Raw genomic sequence first — 27,739 nt, 5'->3', positions numbered from 1 at the left:
AGGTGCTGAATTTCAGTAAAGATTTTGATACAATTCTGTCTGGAAAGTCATTAGCTATGGTGACATAGACAGGAATTGGAGGAATAATTGCAAATTGGGTAAGGACCTGGCAAAAAACAGATTTGGTGAGGTTGCTTAGTGCTTTCATGGGAATGAAGGGGAAGGGTTTCACTTGCTGAAGGATTTACAGACCTGCTCACCCCATCTTCCCTGCAGAGCTGGGGAGCACCTGGTGCTACTGATGGAAGCTGGAAAATGAGGAAAAAGGACACTGCAGCTGCTTTGCTGGCCTGGCTGGCTGCTGCATCTTGGAAATTTCCCAAAGGGTTTGCACAGCTCGGATATTTTAGCAGAAAGCTATCCTGACTTGGAGGCACTTTATTCCATCACCACCCTGGGTTCAGGGTCTCAGCCTCCAGCCCCAGAGCCAACAATGGATTTGTCAACATCATGTTTGAGTCTGTTTGTGTGGCCCAGGGGATGGCAGGGGCTGCACCGCAGCACAAGGTGCAGCGCCTGGCGCCGGGCAGGTCCCAGCACAACTGCTGAGAAAGCAATTAAAAATAGCATTGGTGTGAACTGACAAATCTAGTGCTTGGTTTGGTCTCAGGGGGATGTGGCTGAACCACAGGCTTTTCTCCATGACAGCTCTATTTATTTTAAATAGAGGAGCAGAAGAGATGTGCCTCCAGATGCTTAAAAAGCAGGTGGTTACTTTTCAAGGACTATTTGACCAGAATTTCACAGCACAGCTCCCATTAAATAAGGGTTTGGGAGGTGGATGACAATCTTCCCTCATGACAGAATCCTCAGCATCTGCCTCTGAGGAGACACTGCCCTGGGTGTAGCATCAATTTGCAATGGTGTGATGAGGAAAAGGAAATACCGTGACCAGTGCAAGGAAATTGGTTGCCTTTTACCTTATGGAATGAAAATGCCCAGGGATGATGTCAAATTAATCAGGTTCATCATCTCACAGCAAAGGCCATTCTGCAGTTTGTATGATCAAAGATCAAAGTGCTCCTTGCTAAAAAAAAAATAATATTATTATGGGTAATGTGTGGGTCATCACAGCAGGTGGGGAGCTTTTTTTTTGGGAAAGGGATGATTCCTGGCATAGCTGGATTCCTGGATTCTGGATTTCTGACTACATTCAGCAACCTGAATTTATTTTTTTTTACAGGATTCACTCAACTCCCAGGGCAGAAGCGGATGTGATTTTAGATCCCACCAGCTATGAAAATTTACATGGAATTTCTTTCCTTACCCTGCACTCCAGAAGAGGACTCCCCGCAGTGACCTCATCCAAAATCTGCTTCCCATCTCTCAGCCCCTCCCAATCTCCTGGAGGACTCACTCCTCCTCCCACCCCTGCTCAGGTACCTCACTGCAGGGTGACAGTCAGCAAATCCATGGGCAATTCATCCCGAGTGGGGAGTGATGCCTTAAGCTTTAGCTTTCATATTTTTCAGATTCTGTACTGCCTTAGTGTGTAACTCTGAACTTCATATAAAGTGTTAGTAAGTTCTCTTCACAGCTTAGTCAGACAAAACAATCCTTTTCCAGCCTGAGAACCTTTGGGCCCAAAAAGTATAAAAACCAGGGAATAGAGGAGAGCAAACTGGGAGGATGGGACTTCATAACCTGAAGGTGTAAATGGACAATTAACCACGATATGTAAATGGACCATAACTTAAAACAGTGTGAAAACTCGTGACCTGTCATCCCTCTTGGGTCTGTCTTGGGTCCATCTTGGGCAGAGCCATGGCCAGGCTCTTGTGCTGCCCAAGGTGTATCCTTTGAAGGCCTTTTAATAAATCCCTACTTTATTCCCTTAACTCTGTCCAGCCTCTGCTCCAGGTCAGCCTCTTTAAGCATCAGGAGGAATTTGCTCCCCTCCTGCTCCAGGTGTGAAAATGTCACCTCTCTTCTGTCCCATGCATGGTGCACATGGCTTTGTGCTGTTCATATCAGCTGTAAACATACAGGGCAGGCAGAAAAAAACTGTGAAAAAGGCATTTAAATGTGCACCAGTCCCTGCAGTGCCACTTGGGAGTCACACCAGTGTGTCCCCCCGAGCACATTGCAGGGCAGAAAGCCAATAAAATCCCACTAAAGGTAAGTCTGGGAGAGCATTTTCAATCCAGAGCATCTCTCCTTTCTTTTCCCTACTTGTATACCAAATTCAGCAGTGGAGTGATGGGAATACTTTGTCATCACAAACATATATTATTTCTATGATGTGTGTTAGTACATTGTAATGAAAATGTGTTTTCCAAAGGCACAGTTGCTTTTTTCCCCCTTTGCTGTCACTGTAACACTCTTTGCCAAGATAAAAGGTTTCCTTCCCACCCACCTCAAAAAAAAAAAAAAAATACAAAGCTTGAGTAATGGGAATGACAGAACTTGTGTAATTGTTCCTGCTTTGCATCCTTCCAGGCTGATTGTCTGAACTGTGACTGATCCAGATTCCCACTGAAATCCAGGAGGGTTTTTGCACTGAAACAGGAGTTTGGATTTTGAGGAGCAGACCAAAGCCAGGGAGTGGAAGCAGCATTGCCACATGGCTGTGGTGGAATGAGGACAATGTAACCCTGCTGAGCATAATTCTTGGTAGTTTCATGGCTCATAAATGGTGACTGCTGCTGCATTTGGGCATATTTATGCCCAAAAGTAAGATTTTTTTTTTCTTTAGAGGTTAAAAAAAAAAATCCATGTCTATATCTATCTATATATCTATATCTACCTATATATCAATATAATATAATATATCAATCTATATATAATATAATATAATATAATATAATATAATATAATATAATATAATATAATATAATATAATATAATATAATATAATATAATATAATATAATATAATATAATATAATATAATATAATATAATATAATATAATATAAACCTTCATTTCTTATACATTGTGCCAGAGAGCTGAATACAGAAGGGAGCAGACACTTGGCTTTTACCTCAAATAGGGCACCCAATGCTTTTATTTCCCCAAGCAAATATTGCAGCATTGAAGGCTCCATTAAAGCAGGGAGGGAGAGATATTTGATGAGGCCTCTCAGGAGAGTTAGGATGAGAGAAGGATTTCAGTATTAAATTTAATGCTGTCAGCAGTTTAAATTTATATAAAAGTGAGTGCAATTACATTGAGGAACTTCTGGAAAAATCTCAGCCAGCTCCAGCTCCTGCCAAGGCTGGGAAATGGCATTTCAGTGCCCAGGAGGACAGCAGTGTCCTTTCCAAGGACATTCTTGTGTCCTGTTCCCCATCCCAGCTGGCCCAAGCTGGGCTCTGCCCTCTGTGGCTCTTGGGGGCAGGTGATTGCAGTTTATTGCCCCACCTGGAATTTGCCCTGTTGATCTGAGCAAGGCACTGAGCAGACTCCAGCAAGGCTTGGGGCTCAAGATCAGCCTTTCCTTACCTACAGCACTCCCTGACTGAGCTTTGCCCTGTGCTGGCCTTGGACCTACCTGGGGAGGGTGGGAGCTCGTGGTTTCAATGGCTTGGCTGTAAAATGCGCCTGGAGAAAAAGGAGAGGGATTCTGGAGCTGCAGGCTCATCCTCTGGCCAGTGGGAAGGACAACACCCAAATGCACATGGTTGATGTTGAGGATATAAATCCAGAAAGACACGTAGCCACAGCTGGAATTCCATAAGGAAAATAATAGATGTAGTGAGCTGGGATGAGAATTTGAAAGACATGGAAGAAAATGCTCAATAGCAGAGAGGTTTTAGGGAGAGGAGTTGAGAAATGCTGAGTATCAGAGTACAAGGGAAAATGGGTTTGGCTCCTTGACCCCACATTTCCCTGGAACCGACCCTGAGCCAGTTCACATAATGGAATGTGGCAAGGGAATCTGGCCCCCTTTTGGTCCAATAACTCTGGACAAGGAGCATGGATGGGTCTCATCATACCTTATACAGAGATGGGTCCATGGAATTTCAGGATGCTTTCCATCAGGACTGGGATCTGCCTGCTTGACTTTTGGCTTCTCCCTGTCAGAATGAGGGTGTGTGGGAAGAGAAGATCAGCAAGATCCAGATGGGAGTATGAACTTTCTCTTTGTACTGATTTGGATCTGCCCAGATGAGCCAGATGAGGGCAGGTTCTCCTTTCCCTTCAGCATCTTGTGGCTTGAGCATGGGTTCTCTCTTGTGGGGTCACAGACAGGCCACTGATGGGATGATAAAGAGCCAAATTTGGATATGGGAGTGGAGCTGAGTAATGGGTTATCACAGACATCTTAGTTTCATCTGATTTATTAGCTCTGCTAATTATCCCAATAAATCAGTGTTTGAATGGAACTTGGCATTGACACTGCATGTGAAGGACTGGAACTGCTGGTGGGGAGCTAACAGGGAAGATCCAGCTGCAGATGTCAGGCAATGAATGAGACTTGACAAAATGCAATCACAATTGGGAGATACAAAAGCAATATGAAATAGTCTGAGAGGATGGAGCTCCCTGTGTGTCAATACTTCATCTCTGTGCCAAGAGCATCTTCACCATCAACAACATCTGCAGGTGGGCAAAGAGCAAAGGAGACACACACTGCTGGCCCAGTGCTTGCTTACATTCTATGAAATTTGCTGTAATAAAAACTACATGGAGATTACATAGAGCAAAGGAAGCAAAGGCAGCAGGGAAGTTCCTGTGGTGCAGACTGGGGTAAGCAGGTTGCAGGTGCAGGTTACTGTGGTGAAATCTTGCTGTTCTTCGGAAACAGTGCAAAAAACCTTTTTGTACTGAATGCATGCAGGCTTTCCTTCCCCACATTTAGAAAGAAATAGTAATCTAATGGCTGGGAGTAAAAACCGACATCACCTGAGCAGATCCAGCAAGCTACTGAAACAAAAACATTTTGGTGACAGCCTGAGCAGGCCCCAGCAGACAGCATCAAACAAGTGAAAATGAAAAACAAGAGCCTCCTCTCTGACAGCAGCCAGGTTTGCACTGCTGCTGGCTCGGCTGGCTCACTCCAGCTCTCATGCTCCACCCTTCGGGGTTTGCCCTTTTTTTTTTTTTTTCAGCTTTTGCAATCTGACAGAGGCGGGTGAAAGCAAGTTGAGAGAAAGGACATTCCCCTGAAGAGCAGCTGGAGAGCAGTCCTCAAGCCCTGTGTGCCTGTCTGTGCTAAGTAGAGGACAGCCACAAACCTTCTAGGCTTTAGCCTAGAACCAACCCAAGCCCCGGAGCACACTGGCACTTGAACTGAATTTCCAGGTAAGCCTGTTTTTTTAACCCCTGGATCCTGGTAGCTGAGTGCTCTCTAAGCAGGAAGTTAAATCTGTCTGGGGACAAAAAACAGCACAAATGGTGTAAGGGCAGAGCAGGGAGCTCAGCTGCTCGGTGTTGTAGCTACGCTGCTTTATTTACTCAGTGGTGAGCCTCAAGCCACTCGGGCATTTGTGCCATCTGCCTCATTTCAGCAATCCCCATAAAAACAGCCCTGTAAACACCCTCAAGAGATGGACAGACAGACAAACCCACACCAACATTTTCCCTGTGAGTAAAAAGTTACTGCACATGTTCTGCTTGCTGTGGTGGAGGGAAAGGAAGGAAGAAAAGGGGAGAAACTGTTTTAACTGGGATGCTGGTTTAAAATTGACACAAGAAGAACTAAGCTTGTGCCAAGTTTTCAGAAATGAATGGAACTGTAGTTCTGGGAAAATCCTGGGAACAGCCAAAAGCTGAACAAAGAGAACCTCCTGACTCTGATGCTCTTAACCCAATCATGGATCACTCAGGCCTGCCTGGATGTCGAGACAGTGGTGGCCATGGTCAATAGTCAGAGTTCTGTAAATCCTCTGTCCTAAAGGGGATGTGGGGACCTAAACTGTGGCACCCTCTGCTTCTGCCAGGATATTACATCAAATGGGAATTTTTCATTGTCTTTGTTTTATGTACTGAAAGCATCTTTCCAGAATTCCCATACAATATTAAGGTTGCCAATTTTCATGAGATTGGGAATATAATCCTGTTGAACAGTTGGATATTTTTCCTATGATTTTACCTAGGGAGTTTCATACGGGAACTTGAGAGCATTTTTGGACCTCTTGTGTCAATAATGGGAACAAGATTGCTCCATATTTACAGATGTCTGAAATTTAGCAGTGCCTGGGGAGAAATAACATAAATACTTGGCTCCATCAAAATCCCATTACATCCATCAAGGGCTGGGAGGGCTTGAGCTGCTTTCCACCCTAGTGTTTTTGAAACAGCCTTGCACTGAGCCCTCTACCATCCCAAAGTAGGGCAATGCCTGCTCCCTCACCCATGGGCAGCCACCCACCAGTGGGAAGATCATGAACAGAAAGAGGAACTTTATCCCAAAACATGATTTCAGAAAATGTGAGGTTTTTGAACCTTGTGGTTGAGGCCCAAACCTTGGTTTCCTCCTGCTGCTGGAGAAGGGCTGTGATTAGCAGGATTGGGGAGTTACGCTGTGCTGTGGGGAGGCAGCTCCCAGCAGATGAGCAAAAACCCTCCCACAACCTTTTCTGCCCCAAAAAACTCTTCTGCACTCCAGGACATGTCTGTTACTGCTGGCACAAAGAGCAGGAGCAGGTGAGACCAGCTCGTGCCTGGCTGCCGAAATAATGGATGAAACATGATGGCAGGACAGATTTGCTTCAGATTTGGTTGCAGAAGAGGCTCTGGATCCCACTGCAAGAGTGGGTGGGTTTGTTTTCTGCTTCTGCTTTGCTGAAACCATGAGCAAAGCAGTTCAGATCTGGAGAGTCTCAGTTCCTATAATTTCTAGCAGGGAAACATTGCTGTTACTGCTTTTGTTCCTTCCTACAGAGATTTGTAGCTTTGCTGGGCAGGAACTCTGCTGAAATGTGCTTAGCACAGCTGGAGCCTCTCGTCACAGCTGTAAAAGAGGCAAATAAAAATAACATTTGTGCTCATCAGCAGTGTCCCATTGGCTTCTCTCAGCACTATTACTCAGCTGCCTTTGATTCAGATTAGTCAAATCCTGCTCCTCTTCTGAGCACCCCATTATAAGGGATGGGGAAGAGCCTTCCACCACTTCTGACACAGCCTATTATTTTTTCCCACCCTTCTCTCAGAGGCAGCATGGACATCAAGGAATATTTTACCAGAATTTCATACCAGGGCTCCCACAATAAGCCAGACCTGGCTACCATGTCAGATATATTCCAGCACCACATCCAAGCTGTTCCTTTTGAAAACCTCAGCATCCACTGTGGAGAAAGAATTGAGCTGGACCTGGAAGCAACCTACAACAAGATAGTGAGGAAGAAACGTGGGGGCTGGTGCATGGAAAACAACTACCTTCTGTCTTGGGTCCTGAAAACTCTTGGCTACGATGTCACCCTTCTTGGAGCAAAAGTTTACGTCCCAGAGCTTGATGCCTATCCAGAAGAAATTGATCATCTGCTACTACGAGTGGAGCTTGATGGCAAATCCTACATTGTGGATGGGGGATTTGGGATGGCTTACCAGCTGTGGCAGCCAATGGAGCTGATTTCAGGGACAGATCAGCCTCAGACTCCTGGGGTCTTTCGTTTTCAGGAGGAGAATGGGACCTGGTACTTGGATAAAGTGAAAAGGAAGCAGTGGGTGCTGAACCCAAGCACCTCGACTTCCCCAAATGTGGAAAATGAAGTTTGCCGTCGGGTTTATCTCTTTACCCTTCAGCCACGAGACATTGAGGAGTTCAGGGGCTGCAATGCCCACCTGCAGACAGCACCTGACTCTCTCTTTGTCACTAAATCCATCTGCAGCCTGCAGACCGCCCATGGTGTCCGGGCACTGGTGGGGTGGAAACTCACAGAGATAAAGTACAATTATAGGGACAATATGGATCTTGTGGAAATCAGAATGCTTGCAGATGAAGAAATAGAGAAAACACTGAGGGAGAAATTCAATGTAACACTAGAAAAGAAATTTGTACCTGTCAATACGAGCAGGTTATCTCTGTTCTAACTCACTGCCTGGATTACAATTCAATTCAGTGGCATTACAGGCAATTCTTCCCTCTCTTTCTGACAAGCATCCAAAGGTTAATCTTTCTCCTTCCAACTACACCAGTGTAAGGCAGAACATACTATCATGAATCTGGAAAACAAATGGATTTTCACAACTATTCCTGCATTTCTTTTTAGGTTGGGTACCAATAATTTCTGCCAAGCTCAATCAAATCATTACCCTTGTGTTTGCGCTTAGCGGGAAGCAGACTCAGCCCACTCCCTACTCCTTTCATCTCTTAAAAGCTTTTCTAAACACACCTAGGGTAGCTGGGCAGAATGATGGAGCTGTACGTCTTTGTCTTTATTACCTGGTGCTGGCACTGGGGAAAAAGGTCATACTTGCCTCTTAAATGAATACTATATTATTTTGGGAGTGTAAGAGGCAAAAGCACAAAGACATCCTGTGCTGAGTTTCTCCTGTTTAGCCATAAGCCTGTTGTTTTTGCTCTCACATCCACAAGACCCCCTCACATGGCACTCAGGCCATCCCACACCTGTGCAAAGTCACCATGTGAGTACTTGAGTACAGGTTATTTATGACTCAGAACTGATGATAAGAAATGTCATTGGCAATTCTGTGTTGTTTCAGACTTTGCACAGCTCCTGTTCTCAGTGACATAACCAGTGACATAACCTTTCTTTGAACTAAAAGCATCTCCTGAGCATTTTGTTTGCTCACCCTCAGCAGCAGACTGCTGGGAATACATGCTCCTCTCCTCAGACTACTCTGGCTGCTATTACACGTTATTATTATTACAGTGGAACCCAAACACATGCACAGAATTCTTTTTGTGCAACATATCTGTTCTACTGAGGATGTGTTTGCAGTGATAGTAATTATATTGATATAAGGAGAAATGATGAATCTTAATCACATACCTAAGGGCTAAGATTTCTAGTAGGAGAAAAGACTCAAATGTGACCCCTTTGCCCTTTGAGAAGATGCTTGATGTTCCTTTATGTACAAATCTTGGAAGGATTACAACTACACACTTATAATTAAGCAAATTATATTAGTGAATTACAATTAAATAAAAAAATCAAGCACTGTGAACTAGACTTATTCAGAAGTTTTCCCTCCCCCCCCAAATTACAGCATGTATTCCCTTAGTAAAAAATAAATGTCATTAATCACTGAAGTTGTCCTGATTATTTGTACGTGCTAATATTTTCCAGCTAAGGCTTGTAAAAGGACAATAACTCACCGAACCTTTTTCACTTCTTATGCAGCATGTACAGATTTCTAGAGCTAGGAGTTCAGATTTAATAAAAGCTGCTATTCTGCATGTTCAAAATGTATTTCTTAGAGACACAGCAAAGTCCTGATGCCCCTGTCTTCCCAGAGTCATATTCACTTACATGTGCTTGGCTGCAATAGTTCCTTATAGCACACGAGGCCCTCCAATCCTATGAGAAAATGAAATGTAGTTGTAAAAGAAAGAGAGGCTTCTTATGCTGTGGACCAGCATCTTGCAACACAAATGATCAGCAGAAATTATCCCAGGATCTGGCTTGTTTTTGATCTGTGTTTTTCTGTGGCCCCCAGAAGGGGGGAAGAACTAAAGAAGCTAAACTCAGTGGGACAGCAGGGAGAAAGCATTGGGATGAGGTAAAAGTGCAGGCAGGTCTTGCAAAGCTGTGGAGCAGGAGAAGATCCACACAGAGCCAGGAATCTCCATCCTTTGTGGGAACAAACATAGGAAACATCTAGAAAGGGCTGTTCCCACTCCTTTCTCCCTGTGTCAGGGTGTTTCCTGCTCTTTGTGCTGCTCCATAGGCTTGGGGAACGAGTCAAGAGCTATAAAATCACAGACCTTTAACATCAGAGTGTGGAGTTATGTCTGTTGCTCCTGAGATGCAGCGTGTGGAGGGCAGGAACAGGGAAAGGCACTTTTCTTTCTGCTGACTCATCTGGAGCACGGAGCAGCCCGGGTGCTGCCCCTGCAGGGCACAGCTCAGAGCCCCTGCCTCCTGCTCACCGCAGACGCACAGCGCACTGCTCAGCAAAGCAATGGAACTTGCTGTTGGAAGGAAAGAAAAGAAAAAAAAAAAGAAAAGAGGTTTTCATTTCAGATTGTGCCAGTTTGTTTTTTTCCTTATCACTAACTTTGGAGGCAGATACTTAAAGGCACAGCAGCTTGAGGGAGCTCAGAGTTCTCTGGGGGCAGCATCTTCCCTTTCGAAGGACAGGGCTTTTCTTTGAACCCTGGGGAATTTGCACAATTGTGTGACTTGGCCAGTCTGACCTTGTTGCTTGTTGGGGCTGGTGTCAGCCACGAGGAACAGCTCAGTGTGCTGTGATGAGTTCAACAGCTGCCATCCCCACCAATAAATCAGTGACTTCCTGCCCTGGATTACTCTCTGTCTGTCATAAGTCACTTCCCACAAGGATCCAGACCATATCAGTGTCAGCAATGTGAAATCTGCATCATTTTTGCACGAGTGCTTTGCTGTTTTAGCATGGGAGCACCCACCAAGGTGCCCCAGACACTGAAGCCCTTGGGTGACCTGCAGGGTTGAGGGTGGGTTTATAGGTTATAGCCACTTACAGAAGTTGCTCATGGTACGCATACTTTCCACTTCTGCAGGGTTCAGCTGCCATTCAGTCATGTGGAACATTAAAATCTTCTCAATATTGGAAGCAGTTTGGGGACTGGATCATTTCCAGGCTCTCCGTGCAGCACCTAACATAAAAAATTGCATAACAGGGATTTCCACACATATGCCAATACAAATAAAGTAATAAAACCATCAGAATATAAAGTACTATTAAAGCAGAAACTCTCTGCCCTCTTTGGCTGCTCTGCTGGAGGATAAGGCAGTCCCTGACAGGCACTAAAGGCTGCCTGGACCTTTAAGAGCTGCTGTTGCCAGTGCAGCTCTTGCTGGAACCTTTGGAACAGCCCAGGGCAGAAAGCCTGAGCTGACAGCCTGCGAGGAGAGCTCTGCATTCCTGATCTTTAACTTCATCCTGCAGCTTTGGGCCAGCCCCTCTGGGAAAGCTCAGCCCTGTGAGTCTGCACAGCCTGTGCACAGCACTGCAGGTGTATCAGCAAAGCACAAACTGCAGGAACCCCAGGGAAAATGGGTTTGGCTCCTTCTGGGTCAGAAAACACCTGTATTTAAAAAGGGACCCCACATTTCCCTGGAACCGACCCTGAGCCAGTTCACATAATGGAATGTGGCAAGGGAATCTGGCCCCCTTTTGGTCCAATAACTCTGGACAAGGAGCATGGATGGGTCTCATCATACCTTATACAGAGATGGGTCCATGGAATTTCAGGATGCTTTCCATCAGGACTGGGATCTGCCTGCTTGACTTCTGGCTTCTCCCTGTCAAAATGAGGGTGTGTGGGAAGAGAAGATCAGCAAGATCCAGATGGGAGTATGAACTTTCTCTTTGTACTGATTTGGATCTGTCCAGATGAGCCAGATGAGGGCAGGTTCTCCTTTCCCTTCAGCATCTTGTGGCTTGGGCATGGGTTCTCTCTTGTGGGGTCACAGACAGGCCACTGATGGGATGATAAAGAGCCAAATTTGGATATGGGAGTGGAGCTGAGTAATGGGTTATCACAGACATCTTAGTTTCATCTGATTTATTAGCTCTGCTAATTATCCCAATAAATCAGTGTTTGAATAGAACTTGGCATTGACACTGCATGTGAAGGACTAGAACTGCTGGTGGGGAGCTAACAGGGAAGATCCAGCTGCAGATGTCAGGCAATGAATGAGACTTGACAAAATGCAATCACAATTGGGAGACACAAAAGCAATATGAAATACTCTGAGAGGATGGAGCTCCCTGTGTGTCAATACTTCATCTCTGTGCCAAGAGCATCTTCACCATCAACAACATCTGCAGGTGGGCAAGAGCAAAGGAGACACACACTGCTGGCCCAGTGCTTGCTTACATTCTATGAAATTTGCTGTAATAAAAACTACATGGAGATTACATAGAGCAAAGGAAGCAAAGGCAGCAGGGAAGTTCCAGTGGTGCAGACTGGGGTAAGCAGGTTGCAGGTGCAGGTTACTATGGTGAAATCTTGCTGTTCCTCAGAAACAGTGCAAAATCTGAATGCATGCAAGCTTTCCTTCCACACATTTCAAAAGAAATCGTAATCTAATGTTAAAAATGACACCACCTGAGAAAGAAAAACAACTGAGAAAAAAACAACATCATCAGATCCAGCAAGCTACTGAAACAAAAATATTTTGGTGAAAGCCACAGCAGGCCCCTGCAGACAGCATCAAACAAGTGAAAATGTGAAGCAGCCTCTGCTCTAACAACAGCCAGGTTTGCACTTGTGAAAAAAAGGGTTTACTCTCCTGTAAAAATTTAAACGTTTAATAAAGGACAGTGTGAGACAAGGACCACAGAGCAAAGGTTATTACGGTCGGGTGCATCTTGGCACTCGGGCAAGAGTTTGCAAACACCCTTTATATACCTTTTCTATTGGATTGGCCTGTTACACATTCATAAACAATTTTGCATAGTAAACCTTTCCCCAAATTAGTTTACCTTTTCCAAGAAGTGTTTAGCATGGCTCCTCCTCGGTTCCACCTTTTTGGAGCTTGCACATTCCTTGGCCGTGGTTTTAGTCCGTTCTTATCACCTCCAGGTTTTGGGCCCTGGTCCACACTGTGTTCAGACAGTGAGTGCTGATAGTTGGCATATCTGTAGCAGGGTCCACATCCTGTGTGCATTGGATATTATCCTATCCAAGCAAGCAGTCTAACACAGGCATGCTTATATCAGCTATTTCACTACTATGTCTAAGCTTAATTAACAACCAAAACAAAAACTGTATCTTTATAGCAAAGCTACTTTAACACAGCACATACAAAATGCATTTATTACTTGCAAAAAGACAACGTTATAATATGTATCAATAACACACTGCTGCTGGCTCGGCTGCCTCACTCCAGCTCTCAGGCACCACCCTTCCGGGTTTTCTTTTCTGTTTGGTTTTTTTTTTTTCAGCCTCTGCTATCCGACAGAGGCGGGTGAAAGCAAGTTGAGGGAAAGGACATTACCCGGAAGAGCAGCTGGAGAGCAGTCCTCAAGCCCTGTGTGCCTGTCTGTGCTAAGTAGAGGACAGCCAGCTATGCCACTTTAGCCTAGAACCACCCCAAGCCCCGGAGCACACTGGCACTTGAACTGAATTTCCAGGTAAGCCTGTTTTTTTAACCCCTGGATCCTGGTAGCTGAGTGCTCTCTAAGCAGGAAGTTAAATCTGTCTGGGGACAAAAAACAGCACAAATGGTGTAAGGGCAGAGCAGGGAGCTCAGCTGCTCGGTGTTGTAGCTACGCTGCTTTATTTACTCAGTGGTGAGCCTCAAGCCACTCGGGCATTTGTGCCATCTGCCTCATTTCAGCAACCCCCATAGAAACAGCCCTGTAAACACCCTCAGGAGATGGACAGACAGACAAACCCACACTGACATTTTCCCTGTGAGTAAAAAGCTACTGCACATATTCTGCTTGCTGTGGTGGAGAGAAAGGAAGGAAGAAAAGGGGAGAAACTGTTTTAACTGGGATGCTGGTTTAAAATTGACACAAGAAGAACTAAGCTTGTGCCAAGTTTTCAGAAATGAATGGAACTGTAGTTCTGGGAAAATCCTGGGAACAGCCAAAAGCTGAACAAAGAGAACCTCCTGACTCTGATGCTCTTAACCCAATCGTGGATCACTCAGGCCTGCCTGGATGTCAAGACAGTGGTGGCCATGATCAATAGTCAGAGTTCTGTAAATCCTCTATCCTAAAGGGGATGTGGGGACCTAAACTGTGGCACCCTCTGCTTCTGCCAGGATATTACATCAAATGGGAATTTTTCATTGTCTTTGTTTTGTTTATGTACTGAAAGTACCTTTTCAAAATCCCCATACAATTGTGGGTTTACCATTTTTCATGAGATTGGGAATACAATCCTGTTAAACAGCTGGATATTTTTCCTTTGATTTCACTTTGGGAGTTGCATAGAGGAACGTCAGAGCATTTTTGGACCCATTGGATCAATAATGGGAACAAGATAGCTCTATATTTACAGATGTCTGAAATTTAGCAGTACCTGGTTCTGGATCCCACTGCAAGAATGGGTGGGTTTGTTTTCTGCTTCTGCTTTGCTGAAACCATGAGCAAAGCAGCTCAGATCTGGAGAGTCTCAGCTCCTATAATTTCTAGCAGGGAAACATTGCTGTTACTGCTTTTGTTCCTTCCTACAGAGATTTGTAGCTTTGCTGGGCAGGAACTCTGCTGAAATGTGCTTAGCACAGCTGGAGCCTCTCGTCACAGCTGTAAAAGAGGCAAATAAAAATAACATTTGTGCTCATCAGCAGTGTCCCATTGGCTTCTCTCAGCACTATTCCTCAGCTGCCTTTGATTCAGATTAGTCAAATCCTGCTCCTCTTCTGAGCACCCCATTATAAGGGATGGGGAAGAGCCTTCCACCACTTCTGACACATCCTATTATTTTTTCCCACCCTTCTCTCAGAGGCAGCATGGACATCAAGGAATATTTTACCAGAATTTCTTACCAGGGCTCCCACAATAAGCCAGACCTGGCTACCATGTCAGATATATTCCAGCACCACATCAGAGCTATCCCTTATGAAAACCTCAGCATCCACTGTGGAGAAAGAATTGAGCTGGACCTGGAACCAATCTACAACAAGATAGTGAGGAAGAAACGTGGGGGCTGGTGTATGGAAAACAACTACCTTCTGTCTTGGGTCCTGAAAACTCTTGGCTACGATGTCACCCTTCTGGGAGCAAAAGTTTATGTCCCAGAACGCGATGCCTATCCAGAAGAAATCAATCATCTGCTGCTACGAGTGGAGCTTGATGGCAAATCCTACATTATGGATGCAGGATTTGGGATGGCCTACCAGATGTGGCAGCCAATGGAGCTGATTTCAGGGACAGATCAGCCTCAGACTCCTGGGGTCTTTCGTTTTCAGGAGGAGAATGGGACCTGGTACTATGAGAAGGTGAGAAGGAAGCAGTGGGTGCTGAACCCAAGCACCTCGACTTCCCCAAATATGGAAAATGAAGTTTGCCGTCGGGTTTATCTCTTTACCCTTCAGCCACGAGACATTGAGGAGTTCAGGGGCTGCAATGCCCACCTGCAGACAGCACCTAACTCAAAGTTTGTGTTGAAGTCCATGTGCAGTTTGCAGACTGCTGATGGCATCCGGGAACTGGTGGGGTGGAAACTCACAGAGATAAAGTACAATTATAGGGACAATATGGATCTTGTGGAAATCAGAATGCTTGCAGAGGAAGAATTAGAGAAAACACTGAGGGAGAAATTCACTCTAACACTTGACAAGAAATTTGTTCCTGTTGATAACAAGTTGTTCTAACTCACTGCCTGGATTACAATTCAATTCAGTGGCATTACAGGCAATTCTTCCCTCTCTTTCTGACAAGCATCCAAAGGTTAATCTTTCTCCTTCCAACTACACCAGTGTAAGGCAGAACATACTATCATGAATCTGGAAAACAAATGGATTTTCACAACTATTCCTGCATTTCTTTTTAGGTTGGGTACCAATAATTTCTGCCAAGCTCAATCAAATCATTACTCTTGTGTTTGTGCTTAGCGGGAAGCAGACTCAGCCCACTCCCTACTCCTTTCATCTCTTAAAAGCTCTTCTAAACACACCCATGATGGACCTGTATGTCTTTGTCTTTATTACCTGGTGCTGCCACTGGGGAAAAAGGTCATACTTGCCTCTTAAATGAATACTATATTATTTTGGGAGTGTAAGAGGCAAAAGCACAAAGACATCCTGTGCTGAGTTTCTCCAGTCAAGCCATAAGCCTGTTGTTTTTGCTCTCACATCCACAACACCCTCTCACATGGCACTCAGGCCATCCCACACCTGTGCAAAGTCACCATGTGAGTACTTGAGTACAGGTTATTTATGACTCAGAACTGATGATAAGAAATGTCATTGGCAATTCTGTGTTGTTTCAGACTTTGCACAGCTCCTGTTCTCAGTGACATAACCAGTGACATAACCTTTCTTTGAACTAAAAGCATCTCCTGAGCATTTTGTTTGCTCACCCTCAGCAGCAGACTGCTGGGAATACATGTTCCTCTCCTCAGACTACTCTGGCTGCTATTGCACGTTAAGTATTACAGTGGAACCCAAACACATGCACAGAATTCTTTTTGTGCAACTTATCTGTTCTACTGAGGATGTGTTTGCAGTGACAGTAATTATATTGATATAAGGAGAAATGATGAATCTTAATCACATACCTAAGGGCTGAGATTTCTAGTAGGAGAAAAGACTCAAATGTGACCCCTTTGCCCTTTGAGAAGATGCTTGATGTTCCTTTATGTACAAATCTTGGAAGGATTACAACTACACACTTATAATTAAGCAAATTATATTAGTGAATTACAATTAAATAAAAAAATCAAGCACTGTGAACTAGACTTATTCAGAAGTTTTCCCTCCCCCCCCTCAAATTACAGCATGTATTCCCTTCGTAAAAAATAAATATCATTAATCACTGAAGTTGTCCTGATTATTTTTACGTGCTAATATTTTCCAGCTCAGGCTTGTAAAAGGACAATAACTCACTGAACCTTTTTCACTTCTTATGCAGCAAGTACAGATTTCTAGAGCTAGGAGTTCAGATTTAATAAAAGCTGCTATTCTGCATGTTCAAAATGTATTTCTTAGAGACACAGCAAAGTCCTTATGCCCCTGTCGTCCCAGAGTCATATTCACTTACATGTGCTTGGCTGCAATAGTTCCTTATAGCACATGAGGCCCTCCCATCCTATGAGAAAATGAAATGTAGTTGTAAAAGAAAGAGAGGTTTCTTACGGTTTGGACCAGCATCTTGCAACACAAATGATCAGCAGAAATTGTCCCAGGATCTGGCTTGTTTTTGATCTGTGTTTTTCTGTGGCCCCCAAATAAGAGGCGGATCTAAAGGAACTCAGTTTAGACTCAGTGGGACAGCAGGGAGAAAGCATTGGGATGAGGTAAAAGTGCAGGCAGGTCTTGCAAAGCTGTGGAGCAGAAGTTCCACACAGAGCCAGGAATCACAGCTCAGAGCCCCTGCCTCCTGCTCACTGCAGAGGCACAGTGCACTGATCAGCAAAGAAATGGAACTTACTGTTGGAGGAAAAAAAAGAAAAGTGGTTTTCATTTCAGATTGTGCCAGTTTGTTTTTTTCCTTATCACTAACTTTGGAGGCAGATACTTAAAGGCACAGCAGCTTGAGGGAGCTCAGAGTTCTCTGGGGCAGCGTCTTCCCTTTCGAAGGACAGGGCTTCTCTTTGAACCCTGGGGAATTTGTGCAACTGTGTGACTTGGCCAATCTGACCTTGTTGCTTGTTGGGGCTGGTGTCAGCCACGAGGAACAGCTCAGTGTGCTGTGATGAGTTCAACAGCTGCCATCCCCACCAATAAATCAGTGACTTCCTGCCCTGGATTACTCTCTGTCTGTCATAAGTCACTTCCCACAAGGATCCAGACCATATCAGTGTCAGCAATGTAAAATCTGCATCATTTTTGCACGAGTGCTTTGCTGTTTTAGCATGGGAGCACCCACCAAGGTGCCCCAGACTGAAGCCCTTGGGTGACCTGCAGGGTTGAGGATGGGTTTATAGGTTATAGCCACTTACAGAAGTTGCTCATGGTACCCATGCTTTCCACTCCTGCAGGGTTCAGCTGCCATTCAGTCATGTGGAATGTTAAATCTCCTCAATATTGGAAGCAGTTTGGGGATTGGATCATTTCCAGGCTCTCCGTGCAGCACCTAACATAAAAAATTGCATAACAGGGATTTCCACATACATGCCAATACAAATAAAGTAATAAAACCATCAGAATATAAAGTACTATTAAAGCAGAAACTCTCTGCCCTCTTTGGCTGCTCTGCTGGAGGATAAGGCAGTCCCTGACAGGCACTAAAGGCTGCCTGGACCTTTAAGAGCTGCTGTTGCCAGTGCAGCTCTTGCTGGAACCTTTGGAACAGCCCAGGGCAGAAAGCCTGAGCTGACAGCCTGCGAGGTGAGCTCTGCATTCCTGATCTTTAACTTCATCCTGTAGCTTTGGGCCAGCCCCTCTGGGAAAGCTCAGCCCTGTGAGTCTGCACAGCCTGTGCACAGCACTGTAGGTATACTAGGAAAGCACAAACTGCAGGAACCCCAGGGCTGATGGTGAGTGAACATTGCAAGAGTGTTTTCCAAGTGCAACATCGAGTGCTTGAGAGTGAAACTAACCCTTCATTTTGAGCCAGAGTGTATGAAAAATGTAGCTATTGACTCACAGTGTAACTGGGAATCAAAGAAATAGTGTAGGCATGTGCATGAGGGTCCAGCCTTGGAACTCCCTCGTGATTCTCAGCAGAGAAGAACTGATCCTAATATTCAGCCTAATTACAAAAGGACTCAGTGATCCCGAGGGACGTGTGCAGACAGGCAGAACAAACATCTGAATCTCAGTCCCCACAAAGCTGCAGGAACACTGAGCAAAGCTCAGCTGCTGCAGGGGCACAAGAAAACAAGGCTGAGATCTGGACTGAGGCTTGGGATATTTGGCAACTCAGTTTTGGAATGCAGATTGTCCCCTGGGAGGGGGCTTGCTCACTGCTGCAGCCTCCTGGCTCACACAGCAGCAATGGCTGTGCCAAGGAAAAATCTGCCTCCAGGAAAGCCAGGGAGTAAACGCTGATTTATGTGGATGTTCCCTAATGTCAATGATGTTGTAGTGCAGCTTTATTATACTTAAAGCTCTTTAAGTATTCATTGAGATCAGAGCACATGTTGTCAGCCACAGCAAGGCTGTCTCTGAAGCAGAATTTAAATTGATGAGGCCAGAGAATGGGCAGCTGGGGAAACTGAGGCATGGGCAGGGAATTTCCCAAATGGCTTTCCAAATATATTTTCCCTAAACCTCACTGGCAGCGCCCCATGGGGGCTCTCCATGGCTGGATGAAGGGAGCTGGTTTGATCCTGTACTTTCCCCATGTAGTGGGGACACCCAGACCCAAGAGATGGGTTACTGGGGGGGCATCAGGGCTTCTGCTGCTGACCCAGGGCAGGGACTGATCTGGTTTTGCTTGAAGGTAAATTCCAAGCGTGTCAGACTCACCAAGCTGATGCACTTCTCTGGACTCCTGCTGGTCACAAAGATTCAGCTCCACAGCCTCATGGGCTAAAGATGTTTCTATCTTCCTATGTAAAATAGCTGAAAGTGGGAGTAGAAACAAAAATGAGGCTGAGGACCATAGGATGAACCTGCCAGTGAACACGTGTGCTGTGTGTTGGGAGGCTTTCTACAAGTGTTTCCAAGGAGATCCTGCCAGAGATGAGGCCCTTGTCCTAAAAAAGGGATGGAAAAAATCATAAAATGCAGTATCAAAGACACATTATTGTTTTTTCATGTAGACTCTTTGGTTCCTTTTGAAGTGATAATGTTTATTTCTTATTCCCTTACTGGGATGATCTTCTATTCTATCAAATTTTCCTGTGGGTTTGCATTGTCCAGTCTGAATGTTGGTACTAGTGCAGATCAGGAACAATACAAGCAAGTCATGTGAGTTGTGCTGCTGGCATCAAGATTGGGGTTAAAGTCTAGAGATCAGGCCACTGGATGTGCTCATCTGCTCGGGTGGGGGCATTTCCACCCATGGATTGAGGTGGGATTTTCACAGGCTTCTGGCATGGACATGGGGTCAAACTGCTGGGGGGAAACAGTTGGACCAAAGCTGAGAATATTCAGTGGAAGGGAGTTTGTCCCATCTCATCCATATCAAGGGATTTTTGGAAAATCCTCCCAGGGAACATTCAACCAGTTGAAGGAAGCAAGTAATCCTCAGACTTTCTGGAACTTAACACAGCCCTTAACAGATTGTGAATTGTTCTGAACAACAAATATCCTTGCATGGAAAAAAGCCAAATTAAATCTAAACTAAGGGCAGAAGAAATCCTTGCAGAGAGAAGATGAGTCACTGAATTAGAAGTCTTACAGGGAACCTTTTGTATCTTGGCCACACAACCAGTGCCAATGACAGTGTCTTTCTGCTAATGAAAGGGAATCAGAGATATAGACAGAAAACCCAAAATATTTCCAATAATTTGATCTGAAACAAAAGCCTTTAGTTTGTAAAAGATGGTCAAAGAAACAAAAAGATTATGACTTGCCTTGTATGTACTTTTAGATCAATTCCTTTGATCCTTAGGTTAGAAAAATTGAAGTCCCTTTCTTTCACAGTCAAAGCCCTGTCTAAACTCCTCAGGGAAATTTAAGAGATTAAGAAAACAATGATCTACTTCACATGGAAACCTGTCTGAAATGGTGGCACACTGAGATGTTAATCCCAGTTAACTGAATCCATGAATGCAAAACCTTCCAGTTAAATTACCTGTGGGATAAAGAAAGACTTGCTTACCTGGTACAGTAAAAGAAACAGTAAGATCTTGCTGTGACTTTTATGCTGGTATGGCGTGGCAGCTTTTCTGAAAACCTGTTGTTTCTTGATTCTTGAAAAATTTTGTTATGTGGGATCCTCCTCTGTGGCCAGAGATTCTGTTATGGCATGTGCTGTGTCTTCCCATGGGAAAAACATGGGTTTGAAGGCAGCCCCTGAGAGAGGGAAAGCATTATTGCCACCTGCTCCCATCCCTGTCTCTTTTTAAAGAAATACTTAAAATTCTTTTAAATCCTCAGCAAAACAGCCCAGAGTACATTTGCAGGCTGGTTAACCTGTGCTACAGAAACAGGAGTGAACCCCTTGTCAGCTGCACAGCAGTAACTGGCTATTTTTCTGCTCACACAGGCAAAATGAACATTCAGGAGTATTTCGGAAGAATATCTTACAACAAGCCCCATAAGGATGCAGACTTGCCAACCCTGATAGCCATCTTCCAGCATCACATCCAGAGCATTCCTTTTGAGAACCTCAGCATGCACTGCGGGGAGCCCATCGAACTGGACTTGCAGGCTACTTACAATAAGATTGTGAGAAAGAAACGTGGTGGATGGTGCCTGGAAACCAACCACCTCCTCTTCTGGGCCTTGCAAGAGTTAGGGTATGACGTTTGTATTCTTGGTGCAAGCAGCTATGAACCAGCAGAGAAGGGATACACTGATGAGATAAACCATGTCCTGCTGAAGGTGGTGATCGAGGGGGAGCCCTACATAGTAGATGCTGGGTTTGGTGGTGCCTACCAGATGTGGCAGCCTCTGATGCTGATTTCTGGGAAGGACCAGCCCCAGGTTCCTGGCATTTTCCGCTTCATGGAAGACAACGGCACCTGGTACTTGGAGAAAGTCAAAAGGAAGCATTACATTCCTGAGCACAGCAAGAATGACTTCCCTCCTACTCCAGAACTGGGGAATATCCGAAAAATACATAAATTTACTCTCGAGCCACGGCATATAGATGACTTCCAGGAGCTAAATGCATACCTCCAAGTGTCTCCAGATAACATCCTTCGGAAGAAGTCAATCTGCAGTGTCCAAACCACCAGTGGGGTCCTTGCCTTAGTTGGATGGACCCTCACTGAGATGAAGTACAACTACACAGAGGACATGGACCTGGTGAACATCACAACCCTTACAGATGAAGAGGTGGAGAAGACACTGAAAGATAAATTCAGTATAGAACTGGAGAACAAACTCGTACCAGTAAATGTTCGTGGCTTGCCACCTAATTTAGTGGATAAGATCTAACTGTAACACTGTGCTAGATGGATCTTTAAATAGCCAAGAGGAAAATTCTAAAATTAACATTAATTACAATAATCTACTTTTTAACTCAGGCTAGTCACAAAGTTTGGTAAATTCCACTACACTGCTAATTAACTGCATATATCGATTGCGTCTTTTTTATTAAACCTCTCCTTCTTTAGAAACCAAGACATCTTAGTAGCTCTGTTTTGCTCATATGGAAGTTGGTTTTTGACTTCTCAACTTTTTGTTCACCTTCTCAAGAACTCATTTTATTGCAGATATATTTTGTGGCAAATGAGACCAAAATTATGCAGAAGGAGAGGTTGTGTTACCATTTTACACAAAAGACCTCTAACCTTTTTTGGCATTATTTCCAATCTTCTCAGTCACTTTTACAAATTATGCACTTCTCTTAACAGTCTTAAAGTTGAACTGAATTTGGCTTTTAAATACTGCAGACAAAAAGAGGTTAAGACTTTCTCAAAACAAGCCACCATTAGGTGCTGATTAACTTATGAAAAGTTGAAAGACTTAAGTTCTGTTCCCTTTTCAGAAATTGACTTAAAATAAGATATTTATCCAAGGGTACCTAGCCCCCTCCCCCATAATCTCTCTAATTTTGAGTACCCACTTTTTCTGAGTCTAATTTATTTGTGTCTCTGAATTCAAAATAAACTCTATAGAAGATGAGATCATTCAACATTCTTAAAAATCAGATTTTTGGTATCAAAACTGGAATAAAAGATCAATCTCTTCAAACTATAATCTAAATTTTTGGGACCATGCCTTCATGTGATGTCAAGACGAGGTGATGGTATCATAGATAAAATCTTCATATCTATTACAAACAGTATTCTGCACAGTTAAAAAGTGTGGATGCAAAAGAAAGCTCTGGGAAGTGAGAACGTGCCACCAGTGCGGTTTTCACAACAAGATATCCCTAACACAGAAGCCTTTTCCCTGATGATGCCTGTGGTACTCTACAGGATGTGCTACAAAAGAGGGTGACAGAAGAACATCAGCCAAGAAAAAGACTTTGATTCTTATTTTAGTCAACCACACACACCAAAGGGGCACCTGATGTGCCTAAAACTCAGGTGCTTCCCCAGGTGCACTCTAATGTGCTCTTTGCCTTTCCCAGAGGCCTCCTCTGATATTGCACCTCTATCCAATGAAGGGTAGACAGGCTTGGGCAGGGAAAATTGAACAAACAGCAATTAAATGAACAGCACTTCAATGCTGTGGGGATGCAGGAGGCCAGGGTTTAGAGCAGAAATGCATTACTTCATGCAAATAATTATTTGCCATGGCATTTGTTGGGTGTGGCAGCTCAACAATAACTCCCTGCTACAGCTGAAGAGTTGAACAGCTTGAAACAGTTCCTGTGTGGGCAAAAAAGGATCATTTGTGCACCCCTGGAGCTCAGTCTGCAACACCTTGCCACCTCAGTGTGCCCACCAGGGCACAGATGAACATCCTCCTCTGCAAAGTGCTGGTTTGCAAAACAACAATTTTTAATTAAAAAAAGTTATAACGCCATCTGCAACTGCCTACTGTAATTATTTTACACAGAAAACGAGTTCATTCTGGTCTTAACTAGGGGAAGGCATAAACATCTACTAATAGGAAGAAACAAAGTTTAATTTGCTCACGGATCAGCAAAGTCCAAAAATGTGAATTCTTTCTGGGTGGACTCTGCCCTTTCTTGGAATTTAAGATTCAGGAGCGAGGACCAGCAGAGCTTAGAAAGACAACCCTCACAATCTGTGTCCACTCCTGGCTTCACTGACTGCTGCCCCTGTAATAACCCCCCCAGAAACTGAATACCTCAATAAAAAAAAAGGGATCTCATAAGAGGTAAGTTTATTTTCTTAAAAAAACCCTCCAAAGAAAGATACAGAACCCTGGTTTCTTTATGATGGTAAAGGTCATGGACAATAACATAAGCAACATTCTCTAGGAAAAATGTTCTAAAAATGTGTGATATAGAGCTAAAATATCACCTGCTAAACAGGGGCTTTCCAAGAGGGCAAAACAGTGAGGTGCAATTTCAATTCTTCTACCTTTCACTCTTCAGGAGAAGCTTCACTTCACTATAAAATAGATTCTTTTGTTTAGGTACAATAGTAGATATAAATTTAGAACTGCAACTTCTTGTTGGAAGTTGTGCTTTTAGATACTTGAATTTATTTAAAAGTATTGCAAGTGCAAAGGAAGCAAAAGTTCAGTCTAATAATCAACAGATTCTGCTTTAAGAGAATAAAATTACAGCTTTTTAAAAACAACTTAAAAAAATTACAGACTCCGGGTTGTGCAACCCAGGAAGTCCATGTGCTGATGTATTAGGATAAAGAAGATAACATATTTTCAACAATGGAATTGCTGATACTGTGTATAATCCTGGTAAGGAATAGTTTTGCATGAACACCTTCATTTGCACCTTTCATATTCTTTTGCTGATGTTTTTTGTACATAAATCCTAACCACATTTGTGGGACGGCCTTTTCAATACCTGCCTTTTCATCTGGTCTGCTCACATTTCAAAAGAACAGCGGCTTTCATCTCCTGCAGTCCAGATCTAGTGCTGATCAAGCATATTATGGAGCTGCAGAAAGAAATTACAAATAATACAAACTTGAGAACCAGCTTCATACTGGTTCTATTTAGCATTCACAGTCAGAGTGGTAGGATCAGATATACTCAGATTCTGCAAATCAAAAGTGCCACGACTTTTATGTTACACTTAACAAATATTATTACATTGAACATATCCTCCAACAATACACTTAGATATCACTGCAAGCTAAATTCCTCTCTGTAGCAGGTAATGTGTAGTTTTTGCTGGTGCTCTCTGTTCACTTGGGACAGCTGCCTCCACACCATGAATCTGCACAGCATTAATCTGCCACTGAGAATCATTGTGAAAAATTCTACTTTGCAGTAAACATTCAACAGTTCACTGCTGAGTCAAAGGACTGGTGAGTTTTGAGAAAGCTTGGGACCAGAGAGAGTAAAGCAGCCCCTGTTCATTTTCAGGGTGGCCTGTGAGACACAGGCACAGGAGGGAATGGAGATGTGCTCCTTGTCTTTCAGGCCACTCACTTCCCTCCATTCAGATCCATTATTCCAACTCCAAAACGAGTTACTACAAGACTCTCAGCAGACATAAGACTCAGTCTGTGACTTTCAAAAGTCAGAGTTTTTTCAGTTATAATTATCTGAATAAAGCTTGTCACTTTACTTTTCATGTTAACTTTTTGTAAGTGCAACGAGCGATTCATTTAGTGTCACGTCCATCAGTGGCAGACTCATGAAAAGAACATGTGAATCCTGGCTCAGAATGTCCTCCCTCCCACTGGCAGATGACACTGCCTTCCCCAGTGACAGTTCTGTCACTGAGCAGTGGCTTTAGACCATTTCTCATGAACCCTTGTACACCCTCCCCAGCAAGACCTTACATTTCTTCTTTACCCCTCTGTTGCAATGCAAATACCGCAAATCCTCATCTCGCAGTCGCCTCGTATGAAACTGAAATGGCATCAGCTGTTTGCCAGAGGGATGACTCTAAGACAAAAGCAAACCCTCATGTGCACTGCTCTTTGCTCAGGGAACCATTTGATAGGAATGCTTGTTTCCTTTAAAAGCTGTTCTGATGAGGTTCAGTAGATTAAGGAATCTTTGCTGGCAGAGCCAGGGCAGCTTTTCACAGCATCATAAATCACTGATGTAAAGAAACCAAAACACAATTCCTTCCTTTACAGGTGAGATGAACCTTGAAGAGTATTTTGCAAGAACTGGCTATAAAGGCTCCACTGAAAAACAAGATTTGGAAACCTTAACCGATATATTCCAGCATCACATCCGTGCTGTTCCCTTTGAAAACCTCAGCATCCACTGCGGGGAGAAAATTACTTTGGAGTTGGAGCACGTTTACAACAAGATTGTGCGGAGGAAGAGGGGTGGCTGGTGCATGGAAAACAACCAGCTGCTGGGCTGGGTGCTGAAGGGCCTGGGCTATGACACCAGCTTCCTGGGAGCCTACGTGTTCAACCCCCAGCAGAACGCCTATGCCACCCTCATGACCCACCTCGTGGTAAAGGTGGTCGTCGATGGCAAAGCCTACATCGTTGATGGAGGCTTCGGGGTGTCCTACCAGATGTGGCAGCCCATGGAGCTTGTGTCAGGGAAAGACCAGCCCCAGGCTCCCGGAGTGTTCCGCTTCACGGAGAAAAACGGCGTCTGGTACCTGGAGAAAATGAGACGGAAACAATACATCCCCAACCAGAGCTTCTCCAACTCTGATCTGCTGGAGAAAAAGGAGTGTCGCAAGGTCTATATGTTCAGCCTGGAGCCACGGACAGTGGAAGATTTCCGTTTCCAGTGCACATACCTCCAGACCTCTCCAGATTCCCTCTTCACAAAGAAGTCCATCTGCGCCCTCCAGACCACCGACGGATTCCGGGCGCTAATTGGGTGGACGCTCACTGAGACCACGTACAACTACAAGGAAAACATGGATCTGGTGGAATTTGTAACTCTTGAAGATGAAGAGGTGGAAAAAGCCCTCAAAGAGAAATTTAATATCACCCTAGAGAGAAAACTTGTCCCTATTAATGTTAAAGGATCTTACACAATCTAGACAGCCAGGAAAACCTACAGTAATGCTATGTGGGTACAGCAGCTTCCACTGTCTGTGCAATCCCTACGGCAAGGTTATGGGATTCTTTTGCAGGTGACTGAAGGATATATACATTAGTATGAGATTAATGTGAATTTCACTTTGGGAAAAATAAGGAATTTAAGACTTGAGTCAGTTAGGTGAAATTATTTGCTGAGAGATGACTGCCGTTCAATTTTTGGCACAAATGTAGGATTTGATTTGAATCTGGTTATAAGCTTGGGTAAGAAATATGTCTGGGGAATTTTGGACTGCCTGTAGCACATGAGTATGGATTATTAATTGTGATATGCTGCCAACACATTTTCTAAGGTTATTATAGGGAGAAAAGTAATCTGTGAGCATTTAGACAAGAAAGCACACATTTAAAACTTCATTTTTCACAAGATCCAACCACTCACAGCTCATCTGATTCTTCTACCTTTAATATGAGTAAAACATTGTCATCTTGGAAAGGAGAATTAGGAGGCATAATTCTTTCACCATCATCCTTAGACAAACCATAGTACAAAATGAAAATCGTCATCATGTGCATCCCTCTGGCCATTACTGCAGTAAACTGCCCCAAATAATTTTTGGTATGTAGCTATTCTTCTGGTGATGAAAATTCTGTATATTGCACTGTTATTGTGGCTGATGGGCTCTAAGGAGATAACTATTAAGCTTTGCTTCTGAGATATAATCATCCTGTAAACTGTGACTGGTACTTAAATGTCACAGCTGGCTTAGATTTACTTTTGTCCCAAAAGGGGTGGAAATTCTGTACTTTCAGGACTGCAGTATATTTGTATATGAAGCTAAGTCCACTATACCCTTAATTTTGTCCTGCAAACATGAGTGTCCATATAGCTGTCCTGAATGGGTACCACTTTGCACAGGAGCTTTAATGTCATTAGTGTTTGTTCATCTGTATCAAAGTGAAAAAACAACCCAAGAAGCCAGCCAAATCTAAAGGAAACATTTTCTGTTTTCACAATCATGTTTCCCCATTTTCTAGAAAATGTTGTTCCTCCTACCATGCTTCTCTGCAAAATGCCCAACCAAGGAAACCACTAAGAAAGGGGAAACATTCTTAAATGCATAAAAAAAAAACCCTGAAAAACTCTTTCTCCCCAGTCTGTAAAAATCCTGAGTATCAGTCAAATGTTGATTCTTCCCACTGAACAGTGTTTTTGCTCAGACATAATCTGATCATTAATCTCACAAATTCTGTAAGTGTATACCTGAAAATAAATAAAAGGAAAATAAAGACATTATGAGTTGTGGTAGGAACAGCTGTCCCCAGCTGCGCTGACTCCTGCACACCCCATCTGCCAAAGGAGGGCTGTTCACTCATG

General features: G+C 43.9%; 4 protein-coding genes and 2 long non-coding RNA genes across 10 annotated transcripts; 4 read left to right on the top strand and 2 right to left on the bottom strand.

The window, feature by feature from the left end:
• Window positions 1–597: 597 nt before the first annotated feature.
• On the bottom strand, window positions 598–4,018 carry LOC311159413. Its single transcript, XR_014616513.1, has 3 exons — window positions 3,938–4,018; window positions 3,493–3,664; window positions 598–1,027 (listed from the first exon to the last, which is right to left on the bottom strand). It is a non-coding gene; the product is annotated as an uncharacterized lncRNA (long non-coding RNA).
• Window positions 4,019–5,009: 991 nt separating this feature from the next.
• LOC311159408 (arylamine N-acetyltransferase, pineal gland isozyme NAT-3-like) lies at window positions 5,010–9,158 on the top strand (the record flags this gene model as incomplete). Of its 2 annotated transcripts, none has more annotated exons than XM_084215486.1 (2): window positions 5,010–5,246; window positions 6,828–7,976. In XM_084215486.1, the coding sequence occupies exon 2, from the start codon at window positions 7,035–7,037 to the stop codon at window positions 7,974–7,976; it is 942 nt and encodes a 313-aa protein (XP_084071612.1). In that variant the 5' UTR covers window positions 5,010–5,246; window positions 6,828–7,034. The 2 variants fall into 2 exon arrangements, with proteins under 2 accessions (XP_084071612.1, XP_084071613.1); XM_084215487.1 differs by having other exon boundaries at window positions 5,011–5,246; window positions 7,097–9,158.
• A 159-nt stretch (window positions 9,159–9,317) lies between these two features.
• On the bottom strand, window positions 9,318–12,933 carry LOC311159412. The gene is made up of 5 exons (XR_014616512.1): window positions 12,540–12,933; window positions 11,273–11,353; window positions 10,570–10,704; window positions 9,835–10,041; window positions 9,318–9,427 (listed from the first exon to the last, which is right to left on the bottom strand). It is a non-coding gene; the product is annotated as an uncharacterized lncRNA (long non-coding RNA).
• Window positions 12,934–13,030: 97 nt separating this feature from the next.
• Window positions 13,031–16,537, top strand: LOC311159411 (arylamine N-acetyltransferase, pineal gland isozyme NAT-3-like). Of its 2 annotated transcripts, none has more exons than XM_084215492.1 (2): window positions 13,031–13,190; window positions 14,512–16,537. In XM_084215492.1, exon 2 carries the CDS (start codon window positions 14,519–14,521, stop codon window positions 15,380–15,382), a length of 864 nt encoding a protein of 287 aa, XP_084071618.1. In that variant the 5' UTR covers window positions 13,031–13,190; window positions 14,512–14,518; the 3' UTR covers window positions 15,383–16,537. The 2 variants fall into 2 exon arrangements, with proteins under 2 accessions (XP_084071618.1, XP_084071619.1); XM_084215493.1 differs by lacking the exon at window positions 13,031–13,190 and adding an exon at window positions 13,228–13,472.
• A 1,476-nt stretch (window positions 16,538–18,013) lies between these two features.
• Window positions 18,014–23,559, top strand: LOC311159409 (arylamine N-acetyltransferase, liver isozyme-like). 2 transcript variants are annotated; one of them, XM_084215488.1, is made up of 2 exons: window positions 18,014–18,058; window positions 20,829–23,559. In XM_084215488.1, the coding sequence occupies exon 2, from the start codon at window positions 20,834–20,836 to the stop codon at window positions 21,722–21,724; it is 891 nt and encodes a 296-aa protein (XP_084071614.1). In that variant the 5' UTR covers window positions 18,014–18,058; window positions 20,829–20,833; the 3' UTR covers window positions 21,725–23,559. The 2 variants fall into 2 exon arrangements, with proteins under 2 accessions (XP_084071614.1, XP_084071615.1); XM_084215489.1 differs by lacking the exon at window positions 18,014–18,058 and adding an exon at window positions 18,091–18,207.
• On the top strand, window positions 18,136–27,739 carry LOC311159410 (arylamine N-acetyltransferase, pineal gland isozyme NAT-10). 2 transcript variants are annotated; one of them, XM_084215491.1, is made up of 2 exons: window positions 18,136–18,207; window positions 25,486–27,739. In XM_084215491.1, exon 2 carries the CDS (start codon window positions 25,491–25,493, stop codon window positions 26,361–26,363), a length of 873 nt encoding a protein of 290 aa, XP_084071617.1. In that variant the 5' UTR covers window positions 18,136–18,207; window positions 25,486–25,490; the 3' UTR covers window positions 26,364–27,739. The 2 variants fall into 2 exon arrangements, with proteins under 2 accessions (XP_084071617.1, XP_084071616.1); XM_084215490.1 differs by lacking the exon at window positions 18,136–18,207 and adding an exon at window positions 23,458–23,581.

The sequence above is a fragment of the Fringilla coelebs genome (assembly GCF_963513975.1).
Source record: "Fringilla coelebs genome assembly, chromosome: 14".
Taxonomy (NCBI): Eukaryota; Metazoa; Chordata; class Aves; order Passeriformes; family Fringillidae; genus Fringilla; species Fringilla coelebs.
This window is presented reverse-complemented; position numbering and strand designations above follow the sequence as displayed.